This window comes from Haemorhous mexicanus, chromosome 10 (genome assembly GCF_027477595.1).
Source record: "Haemorhous mexicanus isolate bHaeMex1 chromosome 10, bHaeMex1.pri, whole genome shotgun sequence".
In the NCBI taxonomy this organism is placed as follows: Eukaryota; Metazoa; Chordata; class Aves; order Passeriformes; family Fringillidae; genus Haemorhous; species Haemorhous mexicanus.
The window spans coordinates 10,832,996-10,860,741 of NC_082350.1; the positions used below are offsets into that span (position 1 = coordinate 10,832,996).

Genomic DNA, 27,746 nt, shown 5'->3' on the forward strand with positions numbered 1-27,746 from the left:
GTTACAGGAAATGGTGCCAGTTGTAGAAAACCTAGTGTATGGTAAAAAAAAAATCTATCAGTTCAGGCACTTTTAACTCCCACATCGTGTGATTTCGATGAATTATTATGATTAGCATTAATTGAGGTAACAGATCTAAATGTGCCAAAAGTAAGGAGCTTAAGGTAATGTGTCTAAATGGTGGCACACACTGAGCCTTGCCCGCCTCTTTTGGCTTCTGTTCGTTCTTGGAAGCGAGGACTATGCTGAAGTTGCTTGTTTTGGCAAAGCCTGCTCCTTTAACTTGATCTCCACCCTGTTTCTAGGAATTCAGCCCCTTTCATGCCTGCCAGTCTGCTGAGCTGTGTGCTGTTTTTGGAAGGGCAGAATGCAATTTTCTTATAAATTGTATGACATACTTGTACGAGTTGCCAAAATGTTCTATGAAACCTGAGTGCCACATAAACGACAGCAAAATCAGGCGGCTTACATGTAGCTTTGGCTATGGGGTTCGTATGATTCATTTCTAGTCACATATCGAGCACCATCAGCTCGCCAACATTTATATGAGAACCTGTTATTTCAGGCACTTATAATTTGCCCAGTGTATTCCCTACTGAATATTAATAAAAAAGCTCATAGTCTGGATATCTGTGTCAAACCTGGGGAATAATACAGTGACACCAGTGACTAGTACTCTACAAAAGTGAAACTAATGCAGTCTTTAGCTGCACCAGGGGAGGTTTAGTTTAGACATTAGGATGGAATTCTTCACAGAAAGGGTGATTAGACAGTGAAATGGGCTGCCCAGGTGGAGTCATCACCCCTGGAGGTGTTTAAAAAAAGACTGGACGTGGCACTGAGTGCCATGGTCCGTTTAACACGGTAGTATTTAGTCCTAGGTTGAATTTAATGATCTCAGCGGTCTTTTCCAACCTTGTTGATTCTGTGATTCTGCAATGTCTTCATCTAATTGCTTTTAACGCTTGGGAAAAGGTCCTCGAACTACTAAACTTACAGAACCAGTTACTGTTTTGCATGTGCAGGAAAATGCTCTCAAAGAAAACCTGATTATGTATTTTAATAGTGGGCAGTGCCAGCGGCCAATACCCGCCCCGAGCCGCCGCCTCAGCTTTCCCGCCTCCGCCCTCCGCCCTCAGCCCGCCCGCGCACAGCGCCCCTGGGGCGGGGCGGCCCCAGCGCATGCGCGGCGCGTTCCCCGGGCGGGGCCGGGGCCGCGCCCCTCGCCGCGGAGTGGCGGCCGCGGGTCACGCGGGGCGGCGCAAGGTTCCGGGTGCTGCCGCCGCCGGAGAACGTGAGTGCAGGGGCGGGGGGATGCTGGAGCCGCCGTCGCCACCTCCTCCTCGTCCCTGCGCGGCTCCTCCTGCTGTGCTCTCCTATTCTGCTCTCCTGCCCTCCTCCTGTCTTGCCTTTGCCGCCGCCTCCCGGCGGAGAGCGGCCCCCCGGCCGTGAGGGGCGCGGCCCACACCCGGGGAGCCCCGCCCTGCAGAGAGTGCGAGCCCCGACAAGCGGGGCCTGGGCTCTGTAAGCTGGCCCCAAGCTGCGCTTTGTAGGAGGTTTCCCTCCGCCGCGCTTCGTTCCTTCTCGCCGCTGCAAGGAGTGGTGGGAATTATGGAGGTGAAGAAGTTCGGCTTCGGCCTGAGAAGTCGAATCGCCGATATTTCGCTGTTTCACAGCCATTATCTTTATACACACACCCAGCGTCGTGCCTGTGGACTCGGTTCCCGGGCGCGCTGTGGTGCGCAGGAGGAGCCGGGTGTCGGGAGCCCGCGGGGCTTATCCGCAGCCACAGGTGCACATGAGCCGTGCTCCTCACGGCCGCCCCACTTTGGGCTTACTGCTTTCGTTCTCCCCATTTTCTACAGTGGTGTTTTTTTATAAATTATAAACTAGAACTTTTCTAAACTAGAAACAGCTTCTTAAAAAAATCAATAACTCGCCACAACTTTATCCCTTTCTTTGTTGATACTACAAAACAAAAAAACCTACCCCCAAAAACTGCATATAACTTGCAGCTGTATCGAAGAAGAAGCAAAGGCAGGTATATCTTGTCTGCGTTTGGTAAGCTTTCTTACAGTTGTTAAACACCGAGTTTGAGTAATTCAGGTGTCTGTAAAATGTAATTAACAATACCTGAGCTGGTTTGATTTCCTGAAATAGCACAGTGATGTTCTCCTGGAACTGGTTTTTATTGACATAGACTGGAGGTGTTGACAACAGTAGTATAACGGTAGTAACAGGAAGCATGTGTTTCTGAATTGTTTATTTAACCAGTACTATTTAAAATGGATTTCTTCAGAAAGTGTGTTTCCTGTTCTTCCTTTCTCTTACGCACTGCAGACAAATTTTCCCTCAAAGCTATCAAGGAATGCCAAAATTGTGAGAGCTGTTGTGCTTCACATTTCTGAAGTGTTGTCAGGCAGTCTTTGATGGTTTAATTTTTCGTAATATTAAAAAGTTCTTCAGATAAAGGAGGATGCTCTTTTAGTATGATTACCCAGTTATAACATTGTACTCTTGTAACAATTGCAATTGAGTGGGGAAAAAAAACAAACAACAAACCCCAAATCCCTGACCCTGAGTTAAATATCTGTGAAGTTAAAACTCAGCTGTGGCCTAATCTGAAGTTCACTGTTGTTTTGATGTATTTTTATTTTAAGCTGTGACATCCTCTTTCCTTTATAAGTACAGTGATATTAAATATTTATGACTATTTCACTTCTCCAACTTCAATTAGTGTAGATGTATCCTGGTGTTTTGAAAGGCAGTTACTAATTGCTGTCTGTTATGAGAGAGATATGACCTAGTCCCTTGGGTTCTTTCCTGTGAAAGCTGTCTCGTTTATTTTAGGATAAGGTGGTTAAAATGATTCTTGGCATGAATTGTTTAACATGTGTATATTTTCTTGTGAACAGTAATGGTTACACCCTTCAGAACACAATTTCAGTTTTAAGGTGAAGTTTTTAGTTTAAAAGCTTATTTTGTTAAGGACTTCCTCCTTTAGTGGTACCTAAGAGGATTAAAAATCTATAAAAGATTTTCAGTTTTCATGCTGAAGCAGATATAAGAGGCAAAAGAACTTCTTTATTCTCACAGAAAACTTTGAATGAAATTTAAAATGTTGCATAATAAAAAAAGACATTGATGTAGCCATTTAGGAAGTCATTGAACGTTAATATTTAACTTTGAATTGTCTCAGTAAGGGAGTTTAAATTGCTTTAAAACATTTTTATTGCAGATGTGTGACTTCTGTCACCAAATTCTGAAATGCTATGTCTTTTGAGTTCGCCATTCAGTATTCCTTTGTGAAGGAAATCCATTTAAAGGCACATCTGATGAATCCAGAAGTTGTTCTTTATGAAGTAATTAATTTTATAATGAAGTCAGAACCTTGTCTATGCTATGAACTATGTAGTTGACTGGACATTTCAAAGCTTATTGTAGCTGACAGCTTGTGGCTGACCTTCTCCTTGCATACTTATTAAATATAAACAGGATGATTCATTATGTTTCAAATTTTTAGTTTATTTTTCCTTGCATTGGTTGTTTTTTCTGTTAGGCATTTTCCCCACCTCTTTCCAAAGTTTGAGGGCCACAGTCGAAGTGTTTACAGTTGGTTCCTGCTTCCTTTGCCCTTCTCTTTTGCCCTAAAAGCACTGTTTCTGCTTTACCTGGAGAAGCCTTTGTGTCCTGAGACTGTATCTTCACAGACAAGTGGTGTGGGCTTGTTGAGGCTTAATCTTTATTGTGGAATGCTTTGTGCTTGGGATCTGATACTCACCCTTCATGTTTCAAGAGGTTTTGACATTGGTCTAGCACTAATCTGAACACGTAGGCTGAATGCACACATTTTTTTCCAGTGTATTTGGTTTTGCATAGACATAAATCAAAATTTCAGGGTAGTTATGTCTGTCTTAGGAGGAGCAAGGGCACAGGGAGTTTCTTTTCCTCTAAATTCAAATTACAGCTATAGGAAAAGACAGTAGAACATTTCATTTTAACTGATATTTACTAAAATATTTACTTTATTACATTATTTTTTTTGTAATGTGAAGTCATAATATTTTATGGTTGCCAAGTGAGTGAGGGGGTTTGTCACAGTAAAATGCTTTGACTTGCTTAGTATGAAACAAACAAACAAATTCCAAGAATATTTAGTTCAGACATTTATCTTGAGTAGGCGACAAAAATGCAGACACGTGGCAGCCTGGATGCAAGACAAATGTCTCTTTCTAGTCTGTTCTGGAAATTTGTACATTCTGAGGTAGGTGGCATGTTTTCAAAAAAAAAAAAAAGAAAAAGGAAAAAAAGTATTTCATTGTTTCAAACCTCATTAGACTTTTAATGAACAGAGGAGGAGGAGGAATGTTCAAACAGTTGAAAGCTCTATATGTTTTAAGGGAGTTGCATTAAGGAGGCTCTCAAATAACTGCTGTTCTCTGTCTGGGATCTTTTTTCCTTTAACTCAAACACAAATGTCTTTTGGCTGACATTTTTGGTTGCTCCTAGTAATGGGAATGGTTTATGATAACCAGTGCTGCTGAAATCATGATGGAAAACATTCCTAATCCTGTTCCATGATTATTATCTGGCTATGTGCTGCATGAGGCTTTCTTTTCTTAGGTGCACGGGTGTTGAAAGTACTTAAAGTGGGAATTTAAGGGTATCAGAAGCAGAGATGGGAACTTTAAAACACAAGACTGACAATTTGAACAACATGGTATGGCAAGATTTTGATGTTTCCTCATAACTTGCATTTAAAGGATGTTCACTTTCAAATTCTAACAGGTTTTGTGTCTGCTGTTTTGTGATGAAAAAGATTAACTGTGCATGTGGTACAAGAAAAGCCAGAGGTCTGGGCAGAAGATTATAAGTATATTGGGAGGTGTTGGGGTACCTGATATCAGAGCTAGTGTGGAAAAAGAGAATGACATTGATTAAACTTTGGATTAACTATTTTTTTGGTAATGTTGACTTTAAAGTCAAAGACTGATAATATAATTACCTGCAATGACCAATTTGCAGTTTAACAAGTTTGTTCATTTGAGCTTTGTTAGGGCTACAGCTGTGGTCTCTCTTTACAGCTGTGGCAGTTAAATTGTGATCAGGAGACACTTGTTTTAGAAGGCACCAGAGTAGGAAGCTACATGTTCAAGAGGCATGGTATAAAGCATGTTTCTGTTGTTTTCACTCTGTTTTGGGCTAGGCTCAGCCATCATGTAGCATTTCCAAGATAATAACCTGGGGAAAATGTAGTCAGTTTCATTGTAATGTAGCAAATACATTTTACATGCATTCTGGTTTACTGCAGTCATTTTAGGGATAAAAAACCACAACCAATTTGGTTTTTCTTCTCTTAAATTGCTGTAATATATATAAATGTGATTTAAACAGAAATACAGAGACTAAAAAAATAATTATAAGAAGTGGCACTAATTAATTCTGTGTGTGAACTAGCATGGAACTGTGTGCTTCCCTCACTTCAGGATAAGCAGAGAAGGTAGCCTGGCCCCTCGCTGGTTGTCCTTGAGGTTCCACCCTGTGCAGGTCTCCCAGCTCCTTTTGCTGTTACAGGATAACATCATCCAGAGGTGCTTTTCCTTTCCATCTGCTCACTCACTTTGTGGAATGCTACCCAATCAAATTATTAAGAATACTCTGAATACCTGAATAAACATATTTAGTGAAGTGTTTGCAGGCATGAGAATGGTCTGTAAAAATGCGAAATTAGTGAATCCTAACAGACATAATGGGGAAGGTTAAATTTTGCAACTTGAGCTGTCCTTTATAAATGTGCCATTTTTCTTCCTGTCCTCTAGAAGAATTAGATTGTTGCTTGTTTATCTAATGAAAATGTTGAAGATGAATAATTTTGTATTAATTGGAAAGGCATTTAAATAAAAAATTAGTATATTAACTTTATGTATACTAAAAAGAAGGTTAATGGGGTGTTGAAATGAGACTTTTGTATATATCTCATTATTTCAGGTGGTTTCATTTGAAACCTGGTGGCAGAGTTTTGAAGAGGAATTGTATTTTGCTGGTTCTACATAACTGATACTTCTGTGTGGAATAATGTGTTGTGTGTCTTCAGTGGCTCTGCAAAGGGACACCCTGGAGGGGAGGAGAGGCTGTGCTGTGGTTGGGCCACCTTGCAGAGTTTTCAGAGGTGAAGCAGGATTGGCCAAGCTGGGGTAGCCCTCGAAACCAGCTTGAAATCCTGGGAATCTTCCTGTCTTCTGCCGGTGGTTCCACGCTCACAGCCCCTGTGCTGGGTTATCCCGTGCAGCTTCCTCTCTGGTCAGTTCCTGTCAGAGCAAATCTGTTTCTAGCCAGATCTGTTTCTGTAGCCCTCTTTAATCTCCTGGGGTTCTCTGGCATAAATAAGGCAAAGATGAAAATTTTGTTACAACTCTTAAATTTTTTTATGCTGGTTTTGTATATGATTTCCCCCATAGTTTTCTTTTCTCCATCGCTTACTTCTAAACTAAACTCTTTATTCTCATCCTTAGGAAAGCAGTGAGAATTTTCAAATTGCATCTAGGAGTACTTAGCTGTATCTCTGTTCCTTTTGTAAAAATTGTAACTCTTAGTTTTCAAGCTTAGCTTGTTTTGAATATTTGTAAAAGTTGGAAAAAGGGTCATTAAAAAAAATTGAATATGTAGCAAAGATAGGAATCCTGGAAACTGACACTCTAGAAAAGAATTTTGAACTGTTTTCTTCCCTGAAATCCAAATTATTATGACTGAATCAGAATTAATGAAAACATGTCCAGAATACCTAAGTAATGGATTAAGTACACCCTGTTGAAGGATGTGAAACAGAAGTTGCAGACTGCTTTTTCTCTCAATGCTTGTCTGGATTACCTGTATAAATCTCTTTTATTTGTGTTTTGTATTGGTTTACAAATTCTGATTTTTTTTTCCTCACTTGAATTTTTGTTCTGATATATAAAAGGTCTCAGTTGATTACCTTAATGATTTTTTTTGTGTTTAAAAACTCAAAAAAACAGTGACGAGCTTCAAAACACTGCAATATGTGCATAACAAGTTTTCTTTTTTCTTTTAGAATTTCCAAAACTTGTATGGTTTCGAAATTGAACAAAAGACTGGAAATTGAAATAATCTTCACATTTCTTTGAATAAGAAGTAACTATGGAACGAAGGCAAAGAGGAGTCAGTGCTGGACTGCTTTTGCTGCTTTATCAAATTTCTCAAGTTGGACTCCAGAACATTCCTTCTGTTACCCTTGGGGTACTTGTACTGAATATTTTTCTCTTTCTGAATCCTTTGAGACCACTGTCTGAAGTTTGTCTCAGTGTCAATGAAGCTGTCCAGAGAAAGAACTGGCAGCGTTTGCTGCTTGCTCCTTTCCACCATGCAGATGATTGGCATTTGTATTATAACATGATTTCCATGCTTTGGAAAGGCATAATGCTGGAAAGAAAGCTGAAGAGCATATGGTTTGCCTACATAATTGCAGTATTTTCAGTACTGATTGGAGTAGTTTACATGGTGCTGGAAGTCCTGCTTGTGATAATTCTGGATGATCCTTCTTATGAAATGAATTGTGGTGTAGGTTTTTCAGGTAAGACACAGTGTTGGTCCAATTTACATGTGTAAAATTAGTCTGTATATTTGCTATGTAACAATAACTGTTATTGTTAACAATAAATGTTAATTGCAGAAAGAGCATAGGTGTACATCTGTGTATATGTATGAGTGTCACATCAGTACATCAGTGTGCTTATCCTATTTTTAAATTTAAAGCATGTCCTATGGGCATGAACATAAAGTAATTCTGGTCATGTTCTTATGACCAGCAGGGACTTTACCTGGAACATGAAAATATCATCCTGGTAGAACTGTGTTTTCTGTTTAATATTGCTGGTTAATTGAAGTCTGAACTCTTTGGTTTTCAGATGTTGTGTAAGCATTTCAATGATGATCCTTAGGTGGCTTCTCGAAAAGCCTGTCAGTTTAAAATTACTCTTGCCTGTCTTTGGAGGGACTCTCCTATATTTCCATCTGCTGGCAACATACAAACACCTGATTTTGGTCATCTCCCTTCCAGTAATGGTCTTGTCTCCTCCTTTAGCAGATCATTTTCAAGTCAGTAAACTCCTCTTAAAAAATCTGCAGTCAAGTAGAAAAATAGCCCTGCATTTCTAGATAAGTAGGGGATTTCCTTGCTGTCCTTGGGACCTAACCTTAGAAGGCAAGCCTTCTTTGTCAGCCTTTAAGAAAGTTGCTTAGACCATTTTGAGCTTTCTCTTGAGAGGGACTTTTTCATAAACACTTCCAATAAGTTCTCTGAATTCATTCCATTGTATTGGCTGGCAGTTGCATGATAAAACAATTGCAGTCAGTTAGAAATTAATACTATTTACTGTGATTAGAAGTGATTTATCTACTTTTTTTTTTTCAGAAACAAGTGATTCTGGAGTATGTGTAAGATGATTTTCCATTAATTCAGAATTTGAACCTACTGTTGAGCTTTACACATATTTGTTTGTCTTGTTCTCAGTAGAGGCTTTTCTCAAGTCACAGAACATTTTTTTGAGTTCACTAATTTTGTTAATTATTTCAACTAGAACTCCCATTTAAAATGATGTTTGTATTGTTTTGAACACCTGAATAGCTACAGTGAGCAGGCACAATAAAAAGCAGCTTAGATTTGGCTGTTATACAAATATGCAGTTTTTGTATCTTTTTTTTTTAAGTCACTGAAAAGTATCACTGAAAGAACAGAACTGTTCTGGCATGCAGCAATGTGCTTCATGGTGCTTTGAAACTCCATGGTACTTCAATTGTTTGCGTTTCTTTATTATTTGTGCACAAGTATTTCTCTCTTCATGTGATTTCTTCTTGTTTGCAGGAGTCTTGTTTGCTTTGAAAGTTCTGAACAACTATTACAACCCAGGAAGAGTGAGCAGTGTCTTTGGATTGCCCATATCCAGTAAATATGCTTGTTGGGTGGAGCTGGTGGCTATTCATTTAATCTCCCCAGGGTAAGTACATTTAATATATCAAGGAAAGGAGAAGGGATCTGGGCTATCTGGAGTAGTTTGAAATGTCTCTTGAAGTGTGAGTAGTGTTAGCTGGTATCCCAGTGCAGTGTTGGGCCTGCAGTCTGCTTTTTCCTTAAAACCCTCTGTTTTAAGTACATCTCAAATCAAAAACCTGAAATACTGTTCCCAGCAGGTGTAATTGAGTATTTGAGAGAGGATAACAAAAGTTGATGGACAAGGAAAAGGGCTGTGCCTTTTCAACGAGGTAGCTAAACTACTCCACCATAGTGCCAATGGCTTCATTAGCTGAGCAGCATTGCACTGTTTGCTTGCCATTTCTGTCCTAGACCACTCTGGCTTAGTTACTCCTCTGATTTATGATCAGACTATCATACAGTATTCTGCCAGTTTTGTCAGTGTCCTGCAGTGCTGATGGTCGTCTCCCTCAGTTTCCCTGGGTGCTCTGTGCCAGCACAGTTCATCTGCCCCCACCTCTGGGAGAACCTTGCTCTTCTTTGGCAGTTGATTGTTGTAGTCCTGTTTGCAAATGGGTAATTTCCCTATGTAATATTTTGTAACTGTGAATCACATTGCTGAATATATGCAAAGTACATACACAAAACCTATGAACTATCAAATCACAGTTTATGTACAGTTTCTCTTTTTCAGAAAGATTTAAAATAAAGAGTTCAGCAATACTGAGATATTCCTTGTCTGATACTATTATATAACTGATAGAACATTTCCTAGTGCAGAAGGAGAATTCAGATATTGCTTAGGTTAAGCACTGGTTTTATAGCTTTATGCCTGGCTGCTCAATTAACTGCAGTGAGGATTAAAGACAGAAGAGTGCTCTGCCCAAAAGCAGTTTTGTTTGTGAGCTGCATGGCATTGCTACAAATATAAAAGTAAAGCTTTTGGTACATTAAAAACATTTTCTCTGAAAAACATAAACTGTTGTTTTAGCTGAACATAGGTTTTATTTGGTGATATATTTAACAATAGTGTTTTAAATTAAAGAATAGTGGAAGGGCGTTATGTATGAAGTAAAACCATATCCTACTGTTTATGGGAGAGGAAAAACATGATTTCAGACATTGTGTGCTGTTCTTTTTCAGTTGCTTTACTGTAGAAATGTCTTTGGGTAGAGAGTGGATAGCAAGTCCAGAAATAATATAAAAAAAATATTTTGTAATTTCATGGAAGTTTAGATTGCTGCCTCATCTAAACTTCTACAGTGACCTCTACAGAGAGCAATTTCACAGCACTTAAATGATAATGAGGGCTTCAGAAAACAAGTAGTGATCTCCAGAAATTCATATCCTAGAACACATGTTTAATTAGTAACTGCCAACTGCCTTGCAATGACCCATAGCAATTCTCTCTCTCACAGCATTGCTCTTACATGCTCGTCTGTGTGCTCAGGGCAGGTTATAATATTTGAAGTCTATGTTTAACTGGTTCCTTTTGTAAACCAAATTGCATATTTAATTTTGAATAGATAAGAGGTCAGTAATTGGGGCAGAATTCTGCCCAGTTAGAAAGCTTATACAATAAATTTGGACCTGCCTTTGTGTGCTGGGAGAGGATTTAGGAGTTTACTGACATCTTATTATTTTTGTTCTCATTAATGTTTTTGGTTTGGAAAAGTTTTCAAGTGCATTCTGTATCCTTCTAATCTTCATCTTCCATAAAGAATATTGAGATGCAGGCTTTGCTTAGTGATCTTTGGGATTATTTGTTTAATGGAAGAACAGACATGTGAAAAGTTACTTTCTGTTTAATTTGTGCCTCTTCCAGAATTGAGCAGATATCTTAAGTCTTAGGTGAACCAATATCATGTTGGTGATTTCTAGAGTAGGTGATTTTTAAGTATTTTTGATTTTCTGAGGTCAGACATTTTCCAAGTCAGGCATGCATTTTTCATAAATTTGGAAAATCTGTTCCAGAAAATCTGTTTGGAAAATTAGTTCCTTATAGATACTTTGTTTTGGTAACTACCTTTTATCTATAAATTTTCACATCAGCATTTATGTGTTACTCTCTAGAGAGTTGTTGATTATCAGCAAGAGAGAACTGCGGCTCTCCATGGTAGGATACAAGCTTCAGGTTAAGTAGGTGGCAAAAGAGTGAATTTAGACTTGATCTTTACCTCCCTCTAGTGACACGTGCATTTTTCTGTCTCCTTTCATCACTGATGCCTGGAAGGTGTCTTGGCTTGAGCGCTTGTGCCATCATCTGTGATCCTGTAGATCACTGACCTGAATGTAAAAATTGATGCAAACATTACACTTGGTACATTAAGCAGAGGTTTAATTTCTACTTTATAAAGGAAAAAAAAGCTCATTTTAGCTTGTATTATTTAATTTTTTTGACAATCGGTATAAATGAGTTATTTCTAATTGCACATACGAGGAAATTTTAATGTTGAGTGTATTGGCTCCTGTAACTTGGTAATAGAGGTGAAAAATTTGCATCTAGTGTTTACACTTGATTGAATTCAGCAAATTTTTTCTTAATCTATGTTTAAACACAAGAGTTTAACTCTTAACTTGAATGCTGAAAATTTATTTTTGAATTTATAGAGTACCCCATAGTCATGTCAATAACTGGAGCAAATCTCCTGATTCACTGTAAACATGTGCTTCTGGTTTGATTTCTCAAAAGACTCCAGAGCCTTTTCCTTCTGTATACAAATGGTAATGATATTTTTTAAAGAAATTGTTGGTATGCATAGAAAAGAATTTGGATCTCAGCATTTCAATTGTTCCTTTAATTTTGAAGAAAGTGTATTACAAAGATTGCAGTGGATCTGCATTCATGCTTCTTTCAGACTAATTGTAGGATTGCATGGATAGTGCAGTAGAAAGTATTGTGTTTGTGCTTTCACTCAGAAATGTACATGGTTTTGGTAAGATCTACCCAGACATTACAATGTAACTTTTCTAAAGCTTAAAACAAGTTTACTCGGTTAGTAAGTCTTTAAATGCTTTTAGGTAATGATATTCTGTGACAACTTAAATGATCTCTCCAATTAGCTTCTCAGGATATTTGTTAAATACTTTTCTGTAACTTCGTAACTCCCAATTTTAAGGTAGTTACAAAGAAAGAAAACTTGTTCTTATAACCTTGCAGGCAGGTAATGTCTCTGTGCTTGGTCTCACTCGGGGACTTTCTCTGGGGAGTCTCAGAGACTTTATCTTTACAACTAGTTCTACACTCTCCATTTTGTATCCCTACCAAAAAAAGTCTCCCTTTCCACTACTCACAAGATTTTTTTATTTTCTAGGACTTCTTTCGCTGGGCATCTGTCAGGGATTCTTGTTGGATTGATGTACACTATGGGACCTCTGAAGAAGATCATGCGAGCCTGTGCAGGTATATAATTTTGTTGAATTTACAAAATATGCATAAGGAACATTTTTAGTATTAAAATTCGTTAAGCCTTGCATATAGAAACTCAGCCCATTCCAGCAAGTTTTTAGACAATTAAAGATGTGCTTATTTTATTCAAGTGGGTGCAGAAGAAAAAATTCAATTTTTTTCTTAAATATGGATAAGAACAATTAAGAATAAATGTGACTTTCAGATATTTTTGCTTAGAGAAAAACTTTTACTCTTCTTTTTAAGTATTTATTTATTTAGAGTATAATCTTTCAATGAAAATGTCACTTCAAGTCAAGTGTGGTGAAGCCATAAACATATGTCAGAACCAAACGTTTCCATCTTGATTTCTACTGTTAAGTTGATTCTAATGGAAGTCTCTGGTTTGAAAAAGGTGGTGGGATGCTTTAGAAATGATTGCTGGATTTCTCGAGCTGTCCAATGATGTATTATTACAGCTTTTCGTATTGCAGTAATAATTATTTTCTAAAAAAGATTATAGCTTTAGACATCTTTAGTCTTAACAATTGTTTTGAATACAGCCCCTCAAACCTTTAAATTTACAATCCCATAAATGTCAGTGTTTTAACTGGAAGTCTAAGCCCCAACACAGCAGCTGTGCTGGGGTTGGTTGGCAGAATGTTTGACTTTTTTTGTCTGACTACTTGATAGGTTGATTACTTTATTCATGACTGTTCCATCAAATTGAACATGGATATGGTGTTTGTACAGTGGGGAATTAATTGTTCAAAGGTGTGTGCTCTCACTGGGGCTTTGATCACAGTTTGGGGATAGTCTATAGGTCATGTATGTTCAGCAGCTGGAAGGAAAAGAAGGACACCAGAGCATCAGCTTTCCTGCCTTGCTGGAGGAACAGACGTCAGGTGTCCCGTTAGTTAAAGGTTAACCTTGCATGATGCTGTGCCACGGGGGAGCTACCTGATCCCTATGGAACAGGCGGGCATCCAGCCCTGGACTTGGCAAGATGCAGCCCTGCCTGGGTAACCTGCCCTGATCTCCTCCCTAACCCTGCTCTGGTTAGGGTTAGGAATTGAACTGGGGATCTTCTGAGGTCCCTTCCAATGACTTTGTCTGGGATTCAGTGATAACCCCACAGTACTGTTAGTGAAACCTGCTCTGGCTGCTGTGCAGGTTCTGTGTGACTGACAGCTGCAGGAAGCATTCAGTTCACAAGCGTTCTTTTTCTCCTGTGTAGCAAAGCAGGAATAACGCAGTGTTGCTCCAGTCCTCAGTTTCTTGTGCATTAAACATTGTTACTAATGAATACTCTCAGTAGAAAAATTGTTCATTATGTGTTCTGGAAGAGCATCATAGGTTGGTTTGCTTATTTTCTAGTCTACATGAATCTGTTGCTTGAGCATGGCACTCTACTATAAAATCTGGAATAACATACAAGCTTGCAATAGTATATTCTCTCACTGATGCCAAAACAATCCACAGCTACCCATGACTGATTTCCTCTTAAAGAAAGGGTACTTTAAATTTGAATTTTGTATTCTATAAAGAAAATATGATTATTCTAACAGTATATGCATTATTCTTTTATTTAGCGGGCATTTCTTTCTTCACTGAGCCTGACAGACCAAGGGACTACTATTCAGGTAAGTACTCTTGTCCACTTAATCAAAAACTTATTCCAGCTTTAAAAACAGTTTCTGCTAATGATGAGAGAACCTATAGGAGAGCAATGTAAATGGAAACATACAGAGTATACAAAATATTCTGCACACGTATACTTGCTAAACTTATATTACTTCTCTGGGCATGTCTCACCTTTCCTCTTCAGGAAAGTGTGTGGATGGATTTTGTACAAGAGGCTTAAGCCTCAAATTAAGGTCGTGACTTCCTAAAATGCTACCTCAGGGAAATATCATCCCTCTTGCACAAGGTGTAGCAGTGGGGAAATTGTGTCTACTGAAAGCAGCCTTTTGGACCTTGGTAAATATGCCCTTGTCTGGCAAATTTATCTGTTCCATTCTAGGGTGGTTTTTCCCTTCTAACAAGGATCTTCTTCCTTTGAACCCTCTCTGTAAATGAAGTAATTTATGTGCAGAAGGCCCCTCCTCAGCAGACTGAATTTAGGCCATCTTCAGTTTATAGATGGATGGTTGGAATGCTGGCACACGAGGGGAGCTCATTTGATTCACCTCTCCTGCAGAGCATTGAATCATTGCCTGTGGAGTGTACAGAGATAATAGGTGGAGTCCTTGTCTGTGAGGGCCGGGAGAGGCTGGGAGAAGGGCTCTGGGTGTTGGATTTGAGCTAAGGGATGCATATCCTGGCATCTCTTACCTCCTGCAGTGATTTATGCTCTTTCCTAGGCATCTGCTGGAAGAACAGGATAAATGCATAGTGATAACTCTCTCAGATATCTGCCAGTGTGCAGTGGCTTGTGGCTTAAAGATGTTCTCAGCAGAAAGTTTTATAGGAGGATTTTGTCTTTAATAGCCTGTGGTAGATCCTTCTTCCATCAATTTGTCAAAAGCTCTTTGAATCGACATGAACACTTTCAACACCTACATCATCAGAAAAGACTCACAGTTTGTTTCCTGCTTTAGAATCTGTCATTTTTTGGTTTGGCTTAAACCTGGTAACAGCTAATTTCATTTTATGCATATTAATTCTTATTTGGGGAGGGAGACTAAACCTTCATTCTTTATGTACTTCTTTCCTTAGTGCTTTTTTAGACTTCAGTCCTGTACTCACAATGGCTGTCTTTTCCTTCCACTGAGAAAGTTGGAGTCTTTCTGGTTGCTTATAAGGAAACTATTTCATACGTTTGATCATTCTTACTGTTCTCTGATGTTTTGTCAGGCAGGGTTTTTTATTTTGTGTAGTCTTTTATAATTGAGATGTGCTTACTTTGAGCCAAGTTTATAGCTACTTTTATTCTCCCTGATGGACTTTGCCTTCCATGATCTATCTCCAATTTTATTATTACATTAAATAGTCCCCACAAGCAGGATTCTGGGCCCTTAAGTATTTTTGAAACATCTGTTTTGTAATTCCTAAACAAAAGATCTTAGCTTGTTTTCTTCAGCAACAGGGATTGTTCCAACTTAAAAGTATATTTACCCAGGATTTTCATTACTCTCATTTACTCTCAGGTCACAAAACATTTGATCTAAAGGCCAGAATTGTTTATTTCTAAAGAAATAAAACAATTAGTACTGTGAAGTGAAATGAGAGGTGAAGGCAGCATGTGCAGCAAGCACAAGTGACCTGTTCCCATTCTGGCAGTCCCAGCCCAGGGGCAGGTGCTCATCCAGGTACACGTGCTGCCCAGCCCAGCAGCTCACAGACACTGAACCTTCCTCCAGTATCTCAGAACAGCAGGGTGGATGGAAACTCAAAAGATTTATTTTGGAAAAAGTCCTTTAATAGCTAATGAAGATAAGAATTTGTACTTGACATTTAAACTCTCTGATCTATTACAGCTCCTGTACAAACACCAGCTGCTGGGAGCTTGGGTGGGTGTATGAGACCACCCTTGTGGAGGGAGCAGCAGAGATTCTCAACACCCCTTTCTGTTTGCTTTTCCAGCTCTTTTCAAGTAGGGAAAATGGAAGAGATTTCATGTAGTAGATCTGCCATGATGGGGAGGGGAAAAAATGCTGTGGTATGCTGACAGCAAGGAAGTCTGGGATTTTTTTTTGTGGGTTTTTTTTTTTTTTAGCAGTCCTCAAATGCTGTTACTTTGAGTTCTTTTGGGCAGAGGGGAGATGGAGAGAGTTAACCTGAATTATCCTGTCTTCCAAATTTGCCTTTAGATATAACCATTTAATTTTTTCTTTGTACTAAATTCATTTGTATAAAATGACTTACAACTGCAGTTAAGAAAATATATATTTGTTACATTCATTCCCTGTTCATATACTTTGTAATTGTCTTTCATCCTATTTGCAGAACTCTTAATGGAAGATTTAACCTTTTGCTTGGTGTATGATGTATGGAATAAATTTGGCCATCTGTGAATGAAGAAAACTGTCTCTAGTGTCATAGGCTAATGATGCATATCTTGATTAGTTTTTCACTTTCTGGCATTGCTGATTTATTACTATGTGCCTTTAAATACCAATTTAAGTAGAAAAATAGATGAGCCTATGGTCAGAGCACAAGGAAACAGCTTTGAAAGAAAAAAGGTTTTAAGTGTAATTTTAGCACATTTAGTATTTAGTAGCTGAATTAGGTTTTCTCTAAGTGCAGTTCATGAATAAAGTATTAGGACATTTATTTTGATTAATAGGAACACCTTGAACATGTCAGTGTTACCAAACTGTGTCTCATCTTAAAATAAAATATTATGGCTTTTTGAGCACTTAGAACTTGCTGGCAGTGTGAAACATAAAACATAGAAAAAACTACAGCAATAGAACAAACCTAAAATACAGCATCCTTTTGCTTTTATCAGATAATTTCATGCTTTTAGTAGGAGGATTTTTACACTCTTCATGCATGTAGTTTTGAAGCCTCCAGAAAATAAATTTATAGCTGAGAAAATGTTTATTCAGATTAACATAAAGCAGAGGAGAATGAGGGGAGTGTACAGACATAACAGCTAAATGCTGTCCCTCAGTCAGATTTCACTGCAGGTGTAGGAAAAATCTTCCAATGTCAGTTGTGTTCCAAGACAAGAAAGAACTGGAAAAAGACAGAATGTGTGTGTGCACTGTGTATGTTTACATGTATATATAAAGTCAATGTTTGGATATTTGCAAATACAGAGGAATATATATAATTCTATGTAGAACATTGTGCAGTCACTCTGTTGAGTTTTTCCTGCTTTTTCTGTATAACTTTCAAGACAGAATATTGCTGGTTTTATTTGACTTAAGATTCTAGAGCTTAGGATATTTTTCTTTAGCAAGATAATTTTTAAATAGAAAGTATTTATTTGTCCTCACTTAGTCATCTCTATTTGTTATTAACAACAGAAACTTCACAAGTTTCACCTGGAATTGATAAAACCAATGAGAGAACACAAGACTATCATTGATGCTAATGATCTGAAGAAAAAGGCCTGCCGTACTTGTTTAATACAAAAATATTTCCACTTTTCTCATTTTGAAAAAACTTTGTATAATTTTCTCTCAGATGGAAGAAACTGGCAACCTTTCTTTACTTTGGTTCTTCAAAATCCCTTGTTCAGCTCTCTGGAAATGAACACATCACAAAAGCTTTGTATTTTGAAAATACAGAAATGGAATAGAAAAATTGAACTTTTCTGCATAGTTTTCCTCAGTTGAAAAGTGTGACTTTTTTCCATAATTTTTCTTAGCTTAGGTTTTCTGTGCTCAGTCAAGATCAGATTGTGTTGTTAGCAGGAAGAGAGTGTTGCTCAATTTTCTAGCCAAGTAATTTTTTCCTTTTGAATCCCATGTGTTTGGGTGGGTGATGGCCTGTTCTTGGTTTTGGCCAGCTGTGCAAAGGCCAGAGAGGTTTGTCAGCAGTGCAGCAGCAGCAGCAAGTGGGACACTGATGAGATCTGTGCTGTGCTGGCTTTTTGCAGGGCAGGTTTAGCTGTGCCAGAGCACAACATGAGCTCAGTACAGCACTGCAGGAATTTGTAGGAATCTTTTCCTGTGACTTCTTCTAGGTCCAAAGATGACTGGAATTTATGATGACATTGTTTTATGGGCCCTGGGGGAAAGGGGAAGAGAGGTGGGGAGAAAAAGCCTGAACAGTACCTGGTTTGTGTTCTGGTAATAGCAGTAAGGTCTCCAGATATTGACAACTAAATGTTAAAAGGAGATGAAAGAAACTGTCTTTCAATTTTTGTGTGAAACTTCTTTGTAATAGCAATTCTATGACACTTACTTTTAACAGTTAGAAAAAATTGAGATGTTTGGTCCATCTTTTTTCTCTTTTTTTTTTTTTCCCCTCCTGTTACTGTGCTGTGGCTTTGTAAATTAGAAGTTAATTCATGGCATATATTGTATAAGTAATTGAACCCTAATAATTTTTTTCTTTCCTAAATTAAAACAATTTGTGGAAGAAAGATAGCAAGAAAATAATATCTGATTTCACACTTGCTGAGTAGCAGCAATTTATTTTATTTTTTGATTCATTTTACAGAGTATTATGGCTATTATCCAGATTATCAATACAGAACTCCAAGGAGCTACTTTGACTATACAGGTGGGCTCACTGAAGAAGAACAGCTTGAAAGGGCAGTGCTAAACAGTCTTAATGAAAGAGGTAGGAATTTTATTGCATTTTTATCTCTTAAGTTATGATTCATACTGAAAGGGACTTAGGAGGGAAATAAGATGTATTCCTCATGACTTTTTTTTGGACGTATCTTGTAATTTTGGGAAGGAACTGATATAAAATATGCTTTGTTGTAAGGGGTATTGTCTATTTTACTGTCTTTTTAGGATGATATTTTGCATAAGTTTTAACATTGAGTTTGAGAAAAAAATCCTTCAAAGCTTTTAATATTAAGCATTTGGAAATGTTACTTGAAAGAATGAGCCATTTTTGTTTAGTTTTTTGAAACTATCAAGAAAACAGAATATGAAAAGTGATAAGATTATAATATAAATAAGTAGACAGTATGCACTTTAAAAACTTACATATATCACCGTGAAACATCTGCAACTTTCATTTGTAGCCTTAAATAATCTCCAACACTTCAGGTAAGATGTATTTTTTATCTGCTTGTGTTTTTGAACAAAGGTAAGTTTTGTGCTCTAAGAGGGAATGTGTTTCTTTGGAGAATGTCCTTTGATGAAAGACAAGAATGAATTTCACTAGTACCTTACTAGTAGATTGCTGTGGCAAACCAAAATTCAGTTTGAACCTCCCTGCCAAAAGCAGCATTTCTTAACACTCTGGTAGTGCCAGGTTTCAGTGCTGGTTACAGTTTTTAAGCCTCACAGGCGAGTGAAGCAGGTAAAGGTATTGTCATATATTGTTTCCAGTAGAATTTGGTGTGATCACATATGTAGGGATCTTGCTTTATTTTGCACCTCTTTCTCCTGCCTGCTGGAACACTTTAGTTTGGACAAGTGAGACCTAAGATTTGAGCTCTTAAAATGCTTCCTTAAACAAGCTGTATAATGGTTCAGTTTGCCTATAGGCAGATGTCTTGTTTCAGAAAGAACATGATACAGAGCATGTCACTGATCACACCTGTTTCAGGGACACAAAGGAAGAGATGAAATTTACTATGAAATTTACTGTGCTAATGGGCAATTAGGATATTCTTCCCTGTCAGTTTGAAAAATAATTAGCTAGAATGAGCACTATCCTTTGAACACTATGCATTTTCCCTAAAGCATGAACATTCAGAGATTCTTGCAATTACATGGATGATGAAACAGGTACTTAACATGACAAAAAATTACATAAAATAATTTGAAATAGGTTGTAATAGCAGGTACCACAATCAATTTCGGGCTCTTTTATTAATTTTTTTCCCCAACTATGACATTTAAAGCATCACAGCTGCTCTGTAACTTGGACAACAAAGTACTCCAATAATTTCAATTGATTAATAATATCTTTTTCATCCTTATTTGGACAAGTACATTTATTATGACTTCTAGGCCACAAAATATGCTATTATGGATATAGAATGTTGATCCACCCCTATAAATTGATGTGATAGTATCTTGCTGAGCTAATAAAAGAATTAATGACATAACACAGAATTTTCTGATATCAGCTGTTGTCCACAACTGAAAACTAATTTTTATTAAGCCATGCATTGAAGTTGAGCTCAGTAGATGCTGTTCACTAAACTCATATATGGGTTATCTAAACCCACCCTAAACATACAGCATTTCTGTTTGTTCCACATTCAGGCATTCCTGAACTGCAGATCTATTTTTATGCAACATCCTGGAAATTGCTATAATAATAGTAATTAGAGTCTACTGCAAGAAAAGAAATTGCTAGGCTTCTTTGAGATCTGTGGAGGCATCAGTTTAAGACTGCCAAACTAGTTTAGTGATTTAGGTCCCTTTGCTGAAAGGAGTTGCCACTTATGTTTGTTCTGTTCTCAGTTGTAGTTCTGTTGTTGCCTCAAACAAGAAACCATTTAAACAGCATTAATTCATTTTCTCTCCAGAGTTTGTTGGTTTTGTTTGTTTTGGGATTGTTTTTTGAAATTTTATTGTTAGTCTCATAATTTTATATTTGTTTTAAATTTCAATAACTCTTCCTTTACTTAAAAAAATAATTTTGGATTTAAAAAAGTCATACCCTTTGATATTTACTCTCCTTTTACTATGAAGTTCAACTATATGGCTGACATTTTTGTTGAATACTGGTTTACCAGCCACCCTTAATGTAACCCCAGTATAACCAGGTCTCTGATCTATTGTGTGTTTGTTGTTCTGCTCAGAAGAAATATCTTGATCAGTGTGGGATGTGCATTTGGATTTTTGTTGTGGTGGGTGTTGGGGTTTTTTGTGAGTTGAACTTCTAAGTGTCTGACTTTCAATGTCAATAATGTTAAGAATCCTTTGCAAGCTGGTGTTTCTCCACAAAAGACTAAGCTTTTTAAACATGGAGGTGATAATCTTCATAGTTTGTGATTGAAGAGAAATACCTACAAGTATCAGGTATAGACATTCCTCTTACATTTTATCATGAACTGTCTCTGCATTTCATTGCTTTTGATTTAAAACTAAACCAATAAATACCTCTCCACTCAAAAGCTTTTAGATGGCCATGTATTGGTTAGTCAGTCATTTGGAGCAGTTAGGAAATACCTGGGCATCTGGCTTACCTGTTCCCTGGAAGGGTTCCCTCATGTGTTTGTTGCTACTGAGACAGGATGTTTTACTGGAGTCTTTGAAATTTGCCAGCCCATGGAAGGCTGTAATATAAGAATATTTCTCCAGAGGAAACTGGAGAAACGCTGTGTATTTTATTTCCAGTGTTATCTGTTCTTTCAGCAATTATAGAAATGCCAGTCATTGCACTTGAATATGGTGGTTTTCTGTAGAAATACCTTAAAACAGATTATGTGCTTAAATATGCAGTGCATTGTTTCAGATTAAAATATATTTCATGAAATCATATGCTAGGATTTAGGCTTTGAGAATTAGATGCAACTTTTGTGATGGATTTCCTTTTGGTTTTTTCTTTTTTTTTGTGGTACCCAATACGCCTCTTGGAAAACCCATTGAGCAGACTTCATGTTCTAAATACCTTTCTAAAACTGTAGCTGTGCTCTACCATCTAATCAGCAGCACTTTCTTTAGCAAATTTCTGGGAAAATGAATCAATGAATTCTTATTTCCACACAGAAGGTTTCAGTACCCGTGTAAGAAGCAGACCACTTACAACAAGAAGCATAGTCAGAATGATTTTAGAAATATTTAATGAATTTTCTTCCATCTGTCTCTTCATACATACAGTGGTTGATGGAGGATAAGAGGTTTGCTGAAAATTAAAAAAAAAAAACTCTTGATTCTCTTTACAACGGTGATCAAAGTTCACCATAAGAGTTAAATTAACCCCCTGAACCTTTCACCATGAATTTCTCTTTCAAACCAGTAGCAGAACCAGTTAGCACCTCTGAAATACTGTGGGGTAAAGACCAGCTCTGCAAAGGAGGGATTTTTGGAAATACTGCCTAAAGGGTTGGCTTTCTTGGCTTTTTAGGCAATAAGTGACATAGGATCTTACTATTGCTATAATGGATTTTGCGATAAGAATTTATTCAGATTTTCTTGCTGAAATGGATACAGAATGTTGAGTGTTTTTTCCTGGGAGTTCCTAAGTATGCAACTACACTTGCAAGTACTCCCAATTCATTTGGATTTTTCCTTCTTGCAATTGCTTCTTGCAACTGCTGAAGACAATTAAAATAGGACGAAAATGCTAAAAAATGTTCAATCTTGGATGTTGCTAAAGATGGTTTGCATTCATATTCACATTACACCCATTTTAAAAGCATGGTTTGCATATGGAGGTGGAGACCTTTTGGTGTTTTGATCCAAGACCCAGTGATACAAATGGGAATCTTTTATCTGATTTCAGTCATTTCTGGAAATATTTATTTCCCTCAGTAACTTGTTCATAAAGGAACAAAAGTTATTCCTTTCACAGTGGGTTTGGCAGCGTCACCTTGCTGGAGAACAGCACTTCTGCTTCCCAGCTGTGGGCATCATTAGCAGGAGCTGTGTGTGGGCTGCACAAAAGCATCCCTTACCCTTGGAGAAAGTGGGAGCTGCTGGGGAGTGGCTCCAGTGGTATGTATTGGTATCTCCCTCCATCCATCTGGGTGTCTCAGGCTTGGCACTGGCAAAGGGATATTGTTCAGAGTTCCTTTGTTGCTGTGGGTCTTTGTTACGCAAGCAGAAATGCAGTAACGGGAAAGCAAAGTGGTTTTTCATGTTGTAAGATTCTTGCAAATGTTAACAAACTTAGTCTGGGAATTTTTACTGGTAAACTAAGGTCAGTGAATAGTCCTAATTTTAGATTTACCTATAATTTACTATTTTAACTTTAGTTTATCAGTGGATTCATTCTATAGATTATGTATATAGCTTACTTTTTTTCATTGGGACCATTAAAAAAATTATGTTCTGAAATGAACTCTTTTTTTTTTTTTTTTTTTTATGCCTGACTGAATAAATTAATCATTTTCTAAGGAAAAGCATACCTTGCTATTTGCAGCTGAACAAAATACTTCTACTACATTATGATAAATATACAGCCCACCTGAAATTATTCTTCTAACAGAAGTTATTCATAGCTTTCTTACTACTCAGGAGAGGAATAGCTGTCAGTCTGTCTTAGCCTAGGGGCTGACATGTTTATGTAGGGTTTTTTGAGTTAGTTAGTAAATTCCTTTCAGTACTTGGGAAAGAAAGACATAATGAATTTAATCTATCAACCATTTTCAGTTAATAATGAGTTTGGCCTTGTTTTAGGTGAATTAACATCTGGAGAATTATTAAATGGTTGGGAAATGCAGTGAGATTATTTTATGCCATCTTTCCTGGAGTATCCAGCTAGATATTTCAGTATCCAGCTAAATGGTAGCTGTAAAACTAATTTCGTTAATTCTTTGCAGAAGAGCATCAAGTCCAGCATTGGTCTCTATCCTCTTACTTCTGCATGGTAGCATTGATTATTTGTAGTAAATGGATGATCTGAGTGTGCAGTAAGATTTTGGCTTATACGGCAGTGATTGATGCTTTCTAAAAATGTTACCAGTGTGCTTTTAACAAATTGTTACTTCAAAAAGAGTTTATTTTGGTGATACTGATACTGAAAGATGAGATTTTGAAGCATGATGAAAATAAATGTAAAAATCCTTAAGTATGAAGGGATTAAAGATTAAGTCTTTAGCCATCTCCTCTCCTAACCAAAACAAATTATCAGACTTTTGGGGAGAGAATGGTTTTGTGTATTTCTCAATTTTACCATCTCCTTTTAAAAACAAGAGAGAGACAGAGACTGTTCAAGATTGTTCTGGCTTGCTCTTGTAACAATCCAGCTATGTCTGGATTCATTGTATGTTACTTTCCTTCGAAACTCATTTCCCTCAGCTTCTTCCCTGCTAATTTGATTTTTCATTTGTCAGCTGTTCCAAAGCATAGCACAGAAACAGTAGTTAATTCCATCAGTCTTCTTCACCAGTTTATGTTCAAGTCTGTAGATGAGACATACTGACCTCAGCACCAGGAAGAATAGTTTGCTTCATAGCTTGACAAAATTCTTTTCATACGTTGACAGAAACTGAAAGGGCTGTGTTATAAACAATAGCAAAGACTAATGAATGTGGTCTACTTGGAGCTGAGCAGGAAAAAATGGGGCAGTGATAAGTACTAAAAGCCAAAGCTCTCAGACTGTACAGCATGCTTGCATTTTGCAGAGGGAAGGACAGGAAAGAATAAAAACAGTTTTGACATTTTATGTTTTTTTATTCAGTTGTAGTTTCTGTCTGACTTCTAGTGAAACAAAACAGTGGAAAGGTTGCTATGTTTTGTGTGTCCCAGCTCTTTCTGGAAGCCTCCTAGTCCTGCTAAAGTATGAAAGGAGGAAATATGCCTGCACTGCCTTTCCTTAAAATTCTCTGTACAACTCAGTAAATCATAATAATAATTGATTAGACCTAAAGACTTGACTATTCATTGGCTGGAAGAGATGAAGTGAGTAAAGCAATACTGGGCTTTTTACTCTGGCTTCTTGCTGTCCTCCAGTTTGCTGCTTCTACCTCCAAATGCATCAAAACTACCTTGGAATGAGCTGTGCAGGGAGGTTGTAGAGTCACTGTCCCTGGAGGTGTTTAAGAAAAGGCTGGATGTGGCATTCAGTGCCAGAGTCTGCCTGACAAGGGGTGTTGGATCATAGGTTGGACTCCATGATCTCAAAGGTCTCTTCCAACCTCGTTGTATCTGTGGAAAAAAAAAAAAAAGGATTTTTATAAATTAAGATAACTCCCATATTCTTAAATAGAATGCTTTAAACACTGGTATTTTTGCATTAAAAAGCAAGGCAAGTCAGGTGTTCAATATATTACACTCTATGTGATCTGTAGCACACCCAGGACCTGGTTAGTAAACTTTAATTATATTCTGTGGTTATAACATAGTTAGCAGGGCTATACTATTTATGGAAGAGATTATTTATATAAAACTGGTATAAATGAAAGCCAAGGAAGTGTTAGAAGTTGTTATGACATTTGATCAAATATCCAGATCAGAGCTGTCTGGTTAGCTGTGTGGTCCTTGCTGGGTTCAGAAGAGATTACTGCTGTCTGTGATTATCTTCTACAGCAAAGCCTCTCCAGAAGTTAGAGTTTTTGTAGAAATGCAAAGTGTCTGTTCTTTGTATGGGTATTCAAGTGTTGGTATGGTTTGGTTCTTGTATGGATACCATGTTCAGTAGTGCCAGGACAGATGGTGATACTGAAAATGGTAAGCTGTTCAACTGAAATGTTCGAGATTGTTCTTTACCACAACTAAAGTTGGCATGAAAAAGAAATACAGACATACTGCTTTGTGATATCTCTGCTATTTATTTTCTACACTCCTCTTACCAGACCTAATTACATATTTCTACTAGTGAGATTTTAAGAGTTTGGTAGCTTGATCTATTCCTCCTCAGTCTTACAGAGACTGTCTTGCAAATTCTATTATCTAACCTAAAAATAAGGTCATAACTTCAGAGAAGAGAAAAAAATCAAGTGAGAATGTTTGATGTAACACTTCTGTGGCATTGCATTAATACAGATGTAGTTACATCTGTTGCTATTACAGTGATTTTCTTCTGCTCCATAGTGCTTTAATTGTGAACTTAAGGAACAAAAGAAGCTCCTACTCAGAGTGACAGGATAGGGATGGGGGTCTCAGTCTTCTGTATTCACAGAATGCTGTTCTAGTTCACAATAAATTTATAAAATATGCCATGGGAGGATTAATGTTTTGTTCTAAGTTTATTGTACTATATCCTTTGGTTTTGTCTATCACCCAGTGTTGTTGCAGTTTTTTGTGTCCTTTGAATGCAGTCTTAGATTCCATTAGTCTTTAATTTGTTTTTGCTGATGTGTTGAAAAGCCTGTGTTGGTTTCTTGCACAGATGTCAGGTGGTGTTTCAGTAGTAGCAGTGGCCTAATTACCATTTCTGAACACTGTGGCTTATAAATATTTTGATAAGATGAAGGTGTTATTTCATTAATATTTCTGCAGTAATTAAAAGAAAAAAGGTGTCAGGGAACTATTTTAGGTAGCAGCATAATTTAAATATCTACATGCAGATACAAATACATTTATTTAAAACATCCAGACTTTGCTGTTCACCATATTGTTTGATGTAAAAAAAGATCTTTTCTTCAGCCTAAAGCTTGTCAAAATATATTGTCTAGCCTTCTATTTTTGGGTCAATATATAAAAGCATTTTTCATCTTTTTTATAACACCTCATTCTATTACTAGTGATTATTAAAGCACGTGTATATTTGAAGTGTTGAGCATATTTTATGGGGACTATGCAAAGAATTGTCTTAACTGGTGAGGGGTATCTGTTTTCTTAAATAAAAATTAATCTGGGATGCTGTATAGAAAAATAAAGGTTTTTATAAGAAATTTTGCTATTTAGTTAACAATTTCACTACTGGAAAGAATTTTTTAAAAAATGCAAGTAGTTTAATTATGCTGATTTAAAAATGAGTTATTAAACTACAGCATTACGATGCAGTTTTAACCCTATGTGGCCAGGTGAAAGCTTAAGAAATGCTGAATGTTACAAAGGTTTTATTACCTTTAAAGCAAATTTGCTTGTCCTTAACACTGTAATTCTGCTCAGAAAGCAGACTCTGATTTTGTTTCCCAGAACCCCTCAGCTGAGCTGCTGTGTGTTACCAAGCCTTGCGTTGTTCCTTTGCCATGTGCCTCAATGTGAATTCTGGAGAGCTGCTGGAAGGGCCAGTCCTGGCTCCTCGGGGTGCCAGGGCCCAGAGGGGCTGGGTGTGCTCTTGCTGCTCAGATTATTTTGCTTGCCCTTGGAATGGTAGGGCTGCCATGTGTCCTTCCCTTGTGAAACTGCTGCCAGCTGGGGGTGGGAGCTGTGTGCGCATCTGCTGTGGGTCTGCACATGTTGGACTCGGTACTAAAAGCAAACACAAAAGCTGCTTTTACCAGAAGCAACTGCTGAGGACACTGAAATAGTTTAACATTCTGGAGTTTACTGTATAAAGCAGGGATCGTGAAAAATGTGAATACTTGTTAATACTTGTTATTCTTAATGGGTTAATACTTGTTTGATGTTCTTTTTGTTGTGGTTCATTGTTTGGTTTGGTTTTGTTGTTGGGTTGGGGTGGTTTTTTGGGTGGTGGTAGCTTTATTGTTTGGGGGAGTTTTCTGGTTTTGGTTTTTCTTTTTATTTGACTGTCTTTCAGAGCAGTTTCTGGACGTTGTAATTGCCCTGAAACCATCAGAATTGAAAACATTCAATTCCCTGTCTCCTTTGTGTTGCGACGCTTTGGCTTACAGGATATATGTGCATTTTTCTCCTATTACAGACCATAATAGCAGTTGTTTTTCATTGTGTCTTGTAGATTTTGGTGGAGGAACACACAATTATGGGCAACGACCTTATGGGTTTTGGTTCCCACCTGAGAACTCAGAAGAGGACATGAGAAGGCGAAGGCTTCGTAGGTTTGACAGATGATGAAGTTGGCAGGTGTTGATGTAAAGTGCTATTCAGACTTACCAAAATATTTACAGATTTATTGTAATCTGTAATTTACAGAATAATTTATAATATTTTTCCATTATTTTTACTACTTGTTGCAAAACTGCATAGGATTTTGTGAGTTCAGACTCAAAGTTGGAACTTAAATAAAAAAATGTGAGATAAGAATAAA

At 37.4% G+C, this 27,746-nt stretch overlaps 1 protein-coding gene across 3 annotated transcripts; it reads left to right on the top strand.

The window, feature by feature from the left end:
- Positions 1 to 1,211: 1,211 nt before the first annotated feature.
- Positions 1,212 to 27,746, top strand: RHBDD1 (rhomboid domain containing 1). 3 transcript variants are annotated; one of them, XM_059855296.1, is made up of 7 exons: positions 1,212 to 1,294; positions 7,070 to 7,588; positions 8,879 to 9,011; positions 12,301 to 12,389; positions 13,967 to 14,017; positions 18,492 to 18,614; positions 27,438 to 27,746. In XM_059855296.1, exons 2-7 carry the CDS (start codon positions 7,156 to 7,158, stop codon positions 27,548 to 27,550), a joined length of 942 nt encoding a protein of 313 aa, XP_059711279.1. In that variant the 5' UTR covers positions 1,212 to 1,294; positions 7,070 to 7,155; the 3' UTR covers positions 27,551 to 27,746. The 3 variants fall into 3 exon arrangements, with proteins under 3 accessions (XP_059711279.1, XP_059711280.1, XP_059711277.1); XM_059855297.1 differs by lacking the exon at positions 1,212 to 1,294 and adding an exon at positions 3,796 to 4,264; XM_059855294.1 differs by lacking the exon at positions 1,212 to 1,294 and adding an exon at positions 5,984 to 6,300.

What these genes read in the sequence shown, in the direction of transcription:
- RHBDD1 (XM_059855296.1), top strand. Translation starts at nt 7,156, where the DNA reads ATGGAACGAAGGCAAAGAGGAGTCAGTGCTGGACTGCTTTTGCTGCTT. An exon ending in GATCATGCGAGCCTGTGCAG is followed by an intron (nt 12,390 to 13,966) that starts GTATATAATTTT and finishes TCTTTTATTTAG; the next exon opens with CGGGCATTTCTTTCTTCACT. An exon ending in AAACAGTCTTAATGAAAGAG is followed by an intron (nt 18,615 to 27,437) that starts GTAGGAATTTTA and finishes TGTGTCTTGTAG; the next exon opens with ATTTTGGTGGAGGAACACAC.